This window comes from Patagioenas fasciata, chromosome 3 (assembly GCF_037038585.1).
Source record: "Patagioenas fasciata isolate bPatFas1 chromosome 3, bPatFas1.hap1, whole genome shotgun sequence".
NCBI lineage: Eukaryota > Metazoa > Chordata > Aves > Columbiformes > Columbidae > Patagioenas > Patagioenas fasciata.
In genome coordinates this window covers 67,423,507-67,436,402 of record NC_092522.1, presented here as the reverse complement: position 1 = coordinate 67,436,402, position 12,896 = coordinate 67,423,507, and the positions used below count along the sequence as shown (strand labels likewise).

Sequence of the window (12,896 nt, the reverse complement as noted above, 5' to 3'; positions counted from 1 at the left end):
ATGTAGTAAAGTGTTTTAAGGGAAAGAAAATCTGTAAGCAAGAAATACTGCGTGATCTAATCTTACAACTGCACTTTTATCACAAGGAATGTGCCTTACACAGGAGCCACATTTAACCAGTACAAGTCTTCTTTACAAGTTAATTACTTTAATTACTTTAGTTATGAGGAAGTTTCAAAAACACTTGAGGGATTTTCAAGCACAAATATTAGTGATACTTGTTCCCAGAATTTCTGTATGTGCCTTAGAAAATCTCCTCTCTTCTTTCTTCTTCTACAATGCTTGTTAATATTGAGAAATAACTATTACCCCATTATTTTAAGCCTTTGAATCACTCATGGTGGCTACTTTACCATCCTGCCCAAAGTACTTATTTTTAACCAGCTGTAAGAAAATTCCTTTTCCTTGGTGTTTTCAAAATCCAAAGAACAAGAAAAAAAATACCATGAAGACCAAAAAAAAAAAAAAAAGAATAAAAGAAATAAAAGAAAAACAACCCTTGTAAAACAGCCCCCCAAAGGATGAAAATTACAAGAGCTACAGAATTCTTCTCATCTTTTGTTCACTAACTGTTGCTTCCTTGTTCTAACTATTGTACGCCTGAAAGGGAACCACAAAGCACCCAGCCAGTGTAGATGTACACTGGAGTGTCTCTTTATGTCCCACATGGAAGCCAAGAGGGACTCATTAGTCATCTGGAGATTTTGCCCCAGTGCCCAAAGGCATGAAATACCTCCAACCAACAAAGCACCAACTGAGATAATGTCAGTGTGGCACTCACTTTGCATCTCCCTCTTGGTGCCTTTCAAGTTGTTTTCTAAACACTTCTTTTGTTGCTGTTGGCATGAGTGCACTTAAAAGCAGCATATCGTTAAGTACAGAAAATGCTCACTGTTTTCCGTCCTTTAAAATCTCTTCCAAGTACTTCCCTGTGAGCAATTAAGCTAACTCTATGGGATACATTTGATAACAGATATTCTTTAGTTTGGGTGACAGTTAACAAGCAGGGCTGTAATGAATAATAAAGTACTTTTTAGTGACACACAGTCCCTATTCACCCTGAGTAGGGACTATTTTTGTGCAAGTTCAACAGAAGATTCTAACAATGCAACCCTCTTGTATAACTTGCACAAAATAGGCATTCATCAAGGAGGATTACTCTCCCCAAAATGGGGCTCTCAGCAGCTACGTGCTGTGGGTGGGGATGCACAATTCCAGACAGGGGTGGAGACCAAGGAAAAGACATGGGTCTAGCATGAAAATGCATGCTGTGTCAATTCATAAGCATAAAAGAGATGCATTAAAAAAAAAAAAAAAAGGAAAAAAAATAGATACAAAAGCTAAGGCTGCCCCTAGAACTTTTATGATGAGTAACACATGCTGCAAGTGACCATGGTAGATTTCAAGGTAACATTTTGCTAAGTATGAATTCTCCTTCTAAGTCCACCCTCTCCCTATAGAGACAAAGGCAGCTCCCAGCTTTCCAACACGAGCCCCCCTTGGTATCTTCCACTTGTTCTCAAACATGCTCATCTAGACTCCACATGATCTGCTGCACTGTCACCACGGGGCTCTCAGTAACATGCGAGAATCATTTGTTCACTAATCTCCCTCTTTTTTTCCCCTCTGTAAATGTATAATGTTCTGATTGTTCAATGCTCTTCAAAAAACTACTCTGGTACACCATGAAGGTTTGTTCTTCTTCTCTCATGGCATCGAAACACTTTTTCACCTTGATATATTTAGAGAAAACTAAACCTCAGACTTTCAAATCATTTTAGCCTTTACTTACTATGCCAGACACCCTTTTAGCTTAAATACAGCTCAAACACGGGAAGGTAAACCAAAACAAATAACTCCTTAGACTCATTCAGGATACACGTAAAAACTGAGAAAGTAAACCCCAATCTCAGATATCCAGAAGTTTGAATTACCAGATTTTTTCAAGGAAAGCACTGCCTGCTGACGGTGAGCGTAGCATGTACTTGCTCTGAAAGGATGAAAATTAAATGCCAGAGGAAATATTTTCTCTCTTCTCTGAAAACTATCTGGAAGTTTACCTCAATACGCTGGTCTTCTACAGACTAAGGCATGTCTGCTTTTACCTTTACTGACAACTGTAGTCTAACTACATTTACATATTTCCTCCCAGAAGAGGACTCTTCCCTCCGAGAACACTTTCTATTTTTAAAGGAGAGAGAATTTAAGAGGGGAAAAAGAGGCTAAATTCTCCTAAGAGACTGGCAATTTCAACGCCCACTTGAAAGGGTATAAAGGTGTTTCAGAACATCTTCTGAAAATCAGGCCACTAACAAGCATCTCAAAACTTTCAAATAAACCCAAAAATGACCGTTCTAAGAGTTTAGACCACGATGCACATTTTCCAACTGATGATCATGGAATAAAAACATATTTCTAAAACCAAAAAGAAAAGTAAGTTCTTTCATTATAGGGTGTACATATTTTATCGAGTGCAGCTAGGCATAAAACCACATACTTTCAAGGGTACTATCTATGAGAAAATCTTTTTTACTAGTAAATAATGTAAATGATGGTGACACACATTAACAGTATTTGTGTGTCCAGTAAAGGGAAGAATTAGATATTATTGAAATACCATTCTAGAACAAGTTATTCATTTTATAGCAATCCCTGCTGACAAGCCAGAAAAAGCCTTTGGACAAATTCTGTATCTTCATCATCTTTGTTTCTGGACTTTCCTTGCTGGTGCAAGTATGGAATTATTTTAACTGAACAGCCTTTTAAAAGACATCATTCCAGTTTAAAAAGAAGCTTTGCTGCCTAGAACTGAAGAAGAAATGGGGATGCAGAAAACCTCAGGTTGCAAGCAAGCTTTACAGACAGAAGTGTTTCTTCTGTGCCTTACTTACTCAAAAGCACAACAAAATAAGTCATAGCACTTAGCATAGCAAATCTTTATGTGCTAAATTAGCACTGGAGGAAAAATACCAGGTGTTCTGTAACGGGAGGCACTTGCTACAGTCCTTTCCTCTTCTATTTTAGTTGTATTTGTCATGGGATGCCAGTGAATAAAGTCTTTGGAAGAATGGAATTAGTATAGAGTAGTTATTAAAGGATGCTGAAAACCTGTGAGAGGTCCTGGAAAGAGCTGAAAAAAGTCCTTTAAGTGCTGGAGAAAATGTACTGCAGTGGGACGGTTAAAGAGCTTTACCTGTTTTATGCAAAAGAAAATTTAGGAGTGGCTTGATTACAGCATATAAATAACTTTATGAAGGCAGAGTGGGGTGGGAGTAGACTTTTTAATACAGCAGAGGAAATAAATAGCTGGAATCTGAACCCAGACAAAGTAATACTGGAAATCAGGAATAGCAAAGACTCACCATTGCCACAAACTACCAAGGAATGTGATGGATTCTCTGTCACTGCATGTCTTTACACAAGGTTTGGATGCCTTTCTAAAAGGTTTGCTTTGCCCAAACAAGATCTATGAACTAACCAAGCACAAAGTTTGTGTTTCTTTTAATGGTTAATAGATATATCTTCCAAAATGTAAGGCTCCAGCAAGCCTTACATCTGTGAGGTAAAAGCTCATTGCTTGATAACAAACATAGGGGGTTTATATTATTATTATTATTATTATTATTATTATTATTATTGTTACTAATTTATTTAGACTCCATTTAGGGGGAAAAAATATATATTCGTTTTGAAATATGGAGAAATAAAATTCTGAAAATCATCATTCTGAAATTAGATAAAACAAATATTTACCTAAACTTCACATAGTGAACTAATAGGGAAAAAAAATATGCTGAAACTTCCCTTTTTCTAGAAAATATTTGATTTTATAAAATCTTGACAAATAGTAGGTGTCCCAGCACCCCAGCCCCAGAGCAGCTCCTCCAGCCCGGATCTCAGGTCGCTGAGGTGGGACCAAAGGTGTGGGTGCCTCTTGGAAGGGATGCTTTGCTGGAAGTCCCAAACTTCTGTTCCCAGCCATAGACCTGGCAATATCTAGACAACTACAGAAACATACCTAGGGAATTATGCCAGTACAGTTGGGCTCCTCAGAGTTTGCTTTACCAGACCAAGGACAAGTACCTGGAGCCCCAGTGGTTACTCTTTTAAGTTGTTTTCAACACCTGGGTCAAAACACCGCCAGGTGAGGAGAGGAGAGGAGAAACACCAAGGACAAGAGCAACACCGGCTGTGCCCCAACAGATGAGGAAATCAGCAGGCTGGGAAGCTGGTGGGATCATACCCTTATGCCGATGGGACTACAAAAGAGGAAGTTTAGGAGGCACCAGGATGGCCAAGCTCCATCACTTGTTGGTAGAGTGAGGGGAAAAGTGATGCACCTCGCTGTGAGTCTCTGCCATTCCTCCCGTCTCCTCATCGGGTCTGTGCTCAGAGGGCCGGCACGGAGAGGGTTCTCAAGGAGAGAGAAAAGGGCTGTTGCATTTTCTGGTTAAAGAGGAAGGAAACGTGACAGATTTGACGAAACCCACGTAGAAGTTTAGCAGGAAGATTGGCAGGGAGTGGACCGAAAAGGAAGGAACGCATAACAATGGGAATAACCAAAAAGCTGGAAGAAAGAAGCAAAGAGGTAGGGAGATCAGGGGCGAGGAGGCTGCGAAAGAAAGAGGGGCAGAGAAAGAGGAACGTCCCGAGAAAGAAGCAGCAGAGGGAAGGTGAGCGGACAAAGAAGATCCGAGACGCGCGGCGGGGAGCGGGGTGCAGGCAGCGTTCTCCCCCAGCAGGCGCCGGCGGCTTACGGGCGAGGGGAAGGAGCGGGGCCTTACCTGCAGGTAGGGCTGGCCCCTCTCCACGCCCCCAACCACGATGTCGGCCGAGGCCATGCCGCCGCTGGCCGAGAGCCCGAAGCCCACGTAGCCGCGGGTGCGCACCTCCAGGCGAAAAGCGAGGGCGCTGTCTCGGCGGCCCCAGTGCAGGCGGTAGGCGGCCGCGCCGTCCAGCACCGCGCTGTGCGGGTAGCTCCGCGGCGGTCCGGCGGCAGCGGCGGCAAACAGCAGCCCGCCCAGCACCAGCGCCCAGGGGCGCAGCCGCCGCATCCTCCCGCCGCTCACCGGCGGGTGCCTCTGTCTCCGTCCGGGCGTGCGTGTGTGTGTGTGTGTGCGTGGAGAAGGGGGCCGGGTGCCCCGGTCACCCCGCCCACGCTGCGGGCGGCACCGTGCCGGCCGGCCCCGTCGGGGCAGCGCGCCCTCGGCAGCCGCTTTGTTCGCTCCCCGCCCCGGCCCGGCGCTGGCGGTCGCCTCCGCTTCTTCCGCGCCGCCCGTCGGGGCTGGACCGAGCCCCTGCCGCCTCGGCAGCACCTGCCGTGTGCTCGCCGCAGCTGCTGGGCTCCCGCGGGTGCTTCCCGAAGATGCGCTCGGAGTTCGTGTTAACGAGAGAAAATCCTCCTCCTGACGGGGCAAGCGGAGAGGAGGCGGCGGACGGAGGTCCCCTCCTACTTGCTGGGGACGCCCCCGACCCCACGGGAGCTTTCACTCCGGTCGAAGGAGTCCGCGGGACGAAGCCCGGAGGCAAATGAGCACTTTCCAGCTCTCAGCCGCTTCTTAGTGTGAGAGCACGGTGCCGCGGAAGGATGCCTGAGCAGGTAGATCCCCCGTCCAGAGAGTTATTTTTGGTCCGTAAGCGGAAAACGGGAACTTCCAGTGGGATTTGCACCCACACGGTTCCAAAAGCACAGCTCACCTCCCCACCCGCTTCCTTTGACACCCCCGCACCCGTCCCCCGTGGACCCCTGGCCGTGCGGTCCCCGATACACCCATAACAGAAGCTGCATCCACTTCCTCGCCACTGACTGGCGACTCCACCGCCATTTAGGTAGGAAAGTAAAGATCAGAAAGATATTTTTGGAGGAATGTTCCCCAGCTCCCTGCAAATCTGGAAGAAAATAAAAAATAGCATAGCACCCAAAAAGGGAAAGTCATGGTTGACAAGTTGTATCGGCTGTTAAAAGCTCCAAACAATACAAAATCAGTTTGAAAATGAAGTTATGCTGTTTGAATCGTGTTTTATTCATGTTTAAATGCAAGAGAAAGAGCTTGGCACTCAATAGAAATTAAATATTAATTCTATGAAAACCAATCAAACTAGTACATGATGGAAATTAGACATGCTTCTTTTTTGGCTTTTGCATGAAAATATTTCACAAATATCAGTGGGGCTTTTGGGATATCACCACCTACTGCAATGTGAGGAATACATCAAACTACAAAACGATTTCTATAAAAGAAAGCATTTGAAAAATGCTCAGCACCAAAAATTACTTTCACTTAAGGTAGCATAAGAGAGAACAACAATAATTAGATACTGGTGAAATGAAAATAATCTTTAAAGGTAACAGGTTAGTGAGACCTTTCCTTCAGTTCCAATTATAGCAGTAACATCAAAGGTACAAACTCAGGTGACTGATGAAATAGAAAATGGGGACTTGCTGAGTGTTTAGATTCTCTTCTAAAAAATGCTAACAGCAACCAGTAGAGGTGGATTCATTCAAAGAGAAATTGCAAGTGTGAGATGATACCTCTCAAGGCCAAAGGTGTGATTTCAACACTCAGTTGGGGAGATGCAACCTCTGTAAAAGTATGTGTTAAAGAAGAGATCCTTAGGAGAGTTACCAAAAGAAAAAAAAAAAAAAAAAAAATATATATATATATATATATATACACATATATTTTCTGGGGACAGGGACAAAGAGGGAATGATGGGTGTTTCTTAAAATTAGCTTTTTTCTTCATTTTCCTGTAAGACTGTATATTATGTTCTCACATAACAAACCCTGAGGTAAAGTTTAAATCATATGGGTGTGACAAGGTCATGTAGCAACTTCCGTCTCAGAAAGAACGATTGAACTACACATCTGGTAGAAGAATTGCTGCCTTCAAACCATAACAGTGATCACTGAAGTCTAACTAGTGCTTTCATTGTGCATGCACTCTATAAGTGTTTGTGCAAAGTAATGGAAAATAGTCACATTGAAGTACTCCATCATGGTAAGGATGGTACTGATGACATTTTAGAAGCTTGTACACAGCATGGGATATTGTTTTACAGGGAAGGGTGATGGAATATCCCATACAGCAGACTATGCTGTATGGTGCAGCAAGCAGAAATGGGGTTCCTCAGCCAGCCTGGATGAAGGAGGTAGGAGTAGAGTGTAGAGGTTGTTGTCAGTGAGAGCTGTGCACCTTCACATACGGAAAGCCCGGCCTCCACCCCTTGGACCTCCGACCCTGCTCATATTACAGCAAACAGGGACAGAGAGAAAACTGAAAAACAGGCTCCAATGAACTCAACCTTGGGGTCAGCTGACATAATTCCAGTAATTCAGCCAAAAGCCAAGACAGTAGGATCATCGAGCGACTTGGACAAACTGCAGCATCTCAGAAAATCCAGAGGTTTGTTACGGTGGGTCTGGTAAAAGTAGTAACACTCATGGAAACAGCTTGGTGTTTCTGGTGGGCTACAGGGGTCTTGGAGGGTGAAAAGCCCCCACACAGCAAGTGTCTTCTGCTGGCAGGGCCTGTGACCAGGATGTTCCTGTTCCATGACTCTGGAGCTAACCCCAGATTGCTCCCAGGCTTTGTTTTCTTTTGTGGAGAAAAATTACATTTTGGAGACTGAAAGCTGAAACAGAAACAATACTCAGGTTCTTTAAATCCCCCCTGGGATTGAATGATCTTCTCTCTGCACAGCTCGAGCATCAGTCTGCTGCTGCTCAGCAGCTCTGAAGCCTTTATTCCCAAAGCCCTTGTGACTCTTTACCAAAACCTGGGGGTACTGGTAACCTGTCTTCCAGCAATGGGACTTCATGCAGCACCCCTGCTTGCCCTGTTACACTGGCCATGTTTAGATTAGTAGAAGAACAGGAATAGCAACACCATTGCTTTCCAATCTCCGGTACACATTTTTGCCTTAAAACAAACCATCCAAATGGTTTTACAGAGTTGAACACTTGATCTACAAATACTGTGACAAAACGAACCTTTTCCAACTTGCTGCTATTTATAATCCTAAGAACAATACTCATGTAATAAAACTTTACTAGGAGACTTAGAAGAGGCACTTTGTGGGCAGAGTAGTAATATTCCCAAAACTCACATTAAGAGACTTTAGTGACTTCACTGAAGTTGTTTTGCATCATTAAAAGACCAAACTCCTATGAAGAAAACACGATCTAAATCTGAAGCTTGACCTAGAAGCAATGCTGCTGGCAGGAGCACAGGACAACACTGGGTTACCATCTTCTCCTGGCTGAACTCAGTCCCATCACTCCTATTGTAGAGGAAGGCAGTCACCTAGCAAAACGCAGAAAGATCCAACAAGTGTTTTTCTCTTTAAAATGTCTTGCTACTGTTACTGAACATGATCATGGCCATTGCTCCCCCACACCATTACATGGCATGCTTCCTATACTAGAATACTGTGTAAAAAATGACACCTTCTTGTTCATGGCACAAATATTTGAGGAAAAAAAAAAAAAAAAGTTACAGGATTGATAGAGCATTAAAAACTCTCTAAAAATGTAAACATCTTTTGGTACAAAACAGTGCACTTTGCTATAGGAGACACTCCACCCATCAGTTCCCACAACTGTAAGGAAAGAAAGAACATGGCACAGCTGAAACAACAACCTGTGACTACCCAGGAGAAAGCTGGCCCCCAGCCAGTGAGCTAATTAAGCTGTCCAAGAAAAATCTTAAAAATCACTTGTAGCTAACAGTGACATTGGGTTTCATCCAGAGCAATAATATGAATGCCTACCTCGGCCACGCTGCTTACCTAAAAACTCCTCCTGCGCCACACACCCCTCATCTGATTATTATAGAAACATTTGAAACCGTCTGCATAAGGACCTTCTTGGGTCCTGCAGGAAATGCATGGAAACGCATTACATGTAAGTGTGTCACCAAGTACCTGTGAGTAATGTTGTGAAGAACAGAACATAGCAATTGGTGTAAAAAATTTCTGCTATTAAACCTGTGCAAAAAGCATTTAAACTGTATACCCTGTATGACAGATAGATGGTCAGGCAAGTTGAATTGTAATTACATGTGGATTAACTTAGTAAATATATATATATATGAAACATAAATAACCATTTAAAAATGGTACTTGCACTGAAAGATATGTATTTCAAAAGGTATTCCACTTCGGGAAACATCAGCACCAGAACAAATATGACCAGTGAAAAGTAAGGAGAATTAGACTGAGTTAAATTCAAATGAAAGGGAAAGACTTCTTCCTCACACCTGAGGAATTATGACTGTATAGAAATGCCGTTGCTGAGGTATCCCCTTGTAGCACTTGCTGTGAGTGGCTCTGAGTATTACACTGCATGGCTGACTGCAGTTAAGTGCCTCCTTTCACAGAGCTACTCATAAAAAAAGGGGAAAGACAACAACCACAACCAAGAGAAATGAGAGAATCTTTGCTGTAAAGCCTGCCGGCTTTTCCAACTGGTCTAATAAAACTCTTGCCCTCCAATTTTCTCTCCCAAGAGAAGTAAGAAGTTTGTATGAACTTGAGTCAAGGTATTTGGAAATCTGGCAACATCTGCAGAAAACAGCCTGCCAGTGTGGAAATGAAAGCTAAATCATTCTGCTGGTGCCCCAAGCACAGGATTGGGAAAACAGTTTTTTTTCTAACACTGATTTTATTATTCTGTCCTCAGGCAAGTCATTTAAAACATCAACCAACCTGTGTCCAAACTCATCATAAGAATAGCTGAAAGCACACTGGTCTTTATTTATACCAGTTTGAGATTAACAGAGCACTTAAAATGTAGGTTGTAGGTAGCACAGGACTGTTCCAAAACTCTTCTAAACTGAGCCAAGGTGAGGCTGCTTTAAGAACAAAAAGGTAGAAATAGTCCACCTCTGTACTCACTGGTGCCAAACACCGCTTCCAGCTCCACTGGTTAATGTGTATTACTTCACAAGAAGAATTCATATCTCCTTGGCGTGCCAACCTGCAAGCAAAAATAACTATGTCTTCTTCTCTCCTAGCCTCAGCAAAATAGAAGAAAAATGAAAACCAAGTACATAAAATGCATAGAAAGAGAATTTAAAAAGACTTATATAATAAAAAGCCTTCACGCGGTTACTCCGTTTACAACAATCAATTAAATAGTAGGCATTTTCCACTTTACAATGTAAAAATAATTTTCAAGTACTTGGGAAATGAGGTGGAAAAAGGACACGGGGAAAAAGAAATCTTTTAAAAACCAGAATATGAAGTAATAGAGCAAATTCCAGAAATAATTATATCCTGAAATGAGGGGAAAGCTTATATCCCCAGTCTGATATCTTGCTTTAAAAGGGTTTCCATGGTCAGAAGATACAATGGAACCATATACTTCCCCTCTCAGAGCTAGCCAATGCCTTTGATATCCTTTGAGAAAAACACAGGAGTACATAGGAATGGTAAATACACAACTTCTGGTGTGTTTATATGACCATGTTGTTGTTCTCCAAAGTACAGTTTCAATAAACAGCAATAAAATAAGCATGATGCTCTGTTCTCCCACCTGAATCAAGTAGGTTAACACAAAGCAGTTGTTCCCAACTTGAAGGGTTTTTTGGAGTGTTTTCATTTATTTTTTTCTCTCTTAAGTACTTCAAACAAATGTTTAAGAGCAGCCAGATCACCATGTGTGCCTAAGGAAATGTTTGGTGCTGGCGAAGGCACAGGTGGAACATTTCCACCTTTCTTTTCTTGAAGTGATCTTGGCCTTGGATCAAGACAGAAGAGTTTTCCAGCTCCTCTTACTTTTGCTGGGAATAATGTTCCTTAGGAACCCATCCTGCTGGCTCAGCATTTCAGAGACAACATAAGTTCAACCCACAAACCTTCCTGTTCTCAGTCCCCCATCTACATTGATGGGTTTATTCTGCATAGGTACTCTCCTACTGTAACAAGCTCCCAACTGGATCTGCAAGCTACTTCTCTAACCCTCTTGCATCACATTGATGTCAAAATATGGGTTTATGTAGACATCCCCATGGGGGATATATATCTCTAAATTAAATGACTGAATAAAAGGTGTTTCATTTCATTTTCACAGGTGAGAACAGAATTCTGGTAGCCCTCTGTTAGCAAAATGTTGTTGCTGTTGGCTAGGTAGTTTACAAAATGTTTATAAAAGACTTTGCATTAATTAGTAATGTACAATCGATGTTCAATATTCTTGGAATTCCTGCATGTAAGCTAAATTGCATAAGAGAACAGCCAGCAGGCATCTAACCCAAAGTACGCCACAGAACACAGGATGCATTAGAAATATGTTGAAACCAAACCTTTTTATGTCTCTGGGATACCCATTGCCTGCAAACAGACAGAACAGCCAGTTCTTGCAGGACCACTCTCTAGCAAGAACGCTGCTATGCCACAACACGCCAGCAGGTAAATTAGATGTGAGGTCACTACCTATGATCAGGCTAAATCTTCATTATTAATTGACTCATTAAGGAACAATAGAGAGGCATCATCTCTTTGACCTTCACTCTCCAGCTCCTGTCAACAACTAAGAGCATCATCAATAGGGTAGCAGCAGGAGGCACAGTGCATCTCTTGCTTCCCAGAACTTGCTACCATTTACTAAACCTGGGCATTCCACACAGCAATGTGTAAGCCTGAATTAATGAGAAAATCATTATATATAATGAGTAAACAGCATATAATTTGGAGAGAAATCTCTCTAAATGCACACAAACCATAGCTGAAAAAGATTTAAAAAAAAAAAAAAGTGTTACAGACATCATTTTTTTCAAAACAAAGGATGAATCTGAGGCTTCTGGGTTTTGGTGATTTATAGTACATCTCTAAATTGGTTTCTCATAGTCCCATTAAAAATTCCAGCCCAAAGATTTTGGTGATTATACAAAAAGCCTTGCTAGATTAAATGCCATAAAATAATATTTCTCCATCTAAAAAGTATCTAAAAATTAAATGAAACCAAATTGCTTCTCTCTGCTGTTTCTTTGTAATTTCAAACATGAAGAGAAATCTGGAAAACTTAGGTTATTCAACTCATGTTTTTCTTACTGGTTGTAACAAGACTGTAGAGAAGTTCTAATAGATTTTATTGGTTAATTAAACATTGTTACCTCCACATAATACTAAATTCCTGAGAGACAGCATATGCTAACGGATTAATAATGATTTAATATCAACATCTCTTTTGTTAAACAAAATAAAAAATGCAGGTTGACAAATATTTGTCAGATTGCGAATAGACCTGGTGTTTTGGGGTTTGGTGGTTTTTTGGTTTGGTTTTTTGGGTTTGTTTTGGTTTGGGCTTTTTGTTGTTTTTTCTTAAGACACACTGGCTAAAATCAAAATGAAAGTCTTTATCAGAGTAATAGACTTACCAGCTGAGAATTGACTTCCTAAGAGTACCTAAGCCAAACCCTAACTCCAAGGCAGGATCCCCTTTTACATGTGGCAGCCCTGAGAGATGTTTGCCTAGCCTCCCCTTTACAATGTCCATAAACACAGAATTGTTTCCCCCTCCTCTGTCCTTCTTCCTTTGGATAGAATCAGATCCATCACCATTCTTCCCTTTATAAAGCTCGCTTAGGTGTCTAATCTTGAAAGCAGTAATTTAAGCCCAAAACTGCTGATGTATTTATTTGACTATGTGGAAACCAGCACAGCTGCTCTTGAGGCAAAAGGAAGGTATTTCCTGGTCCCTACCCCTCACTGCCTTGTTCTCTGTCTTGGTATAGTTCAGAAACCAACAGGTAAACAGAGGTTTTCAAGCTGTATGACTTTTGTAAGAAGCTGAAGACCATCTCTCCTGTGCAGCCTTCACAAAGCTCGATAGGCATCCAGTTTTCTAAATGAATAATCATCTCTATTTTTTTCCTAACTGGACAGATGGATTC

General features: G+C 41.9%; 1 protein-coding gene and 1 long non-coding RNA gene across 2 annotated transcripts in view; one reads left to right on the top strand and one right to left on the bottom strand.

The window, feature by feature from the left end:
- The window catches only part of MOXD1 (monooxygenase DBH like 1), a 49,875-nt gene extending 44,657 nt beyond the window's left edge, over window positions 1–5,218 (bottom strand). Inside the window, exon 1 of the mRNA XM_065835341.2 lies at window positions 4,785–5,218. Coding sequence (XP_065691413.2) covers window positions 4,785–5,054 — 270 coding nt within the window. The 5' untranslated portion in view covers window positions 5,055–5,218. The remainder of the gene's footprint in view (window positions 1–4,784) is intronic.
- The window catches only part of LOC139827581 (uncharacterized), a 41,939-nt gene continuing 34,227 nt past the window's right edge, over window positions 5,185–12,896 (top strand). The window contains exon 1 of the long non-coding RNA XR_011738381.1: window positions 5,185–5,599. This is a non-coding gene — a long non-coding RNA (uncharacterized lncRNA). The remainder of the gene's footprint in view (window positions 5,600–12,896) is intronic.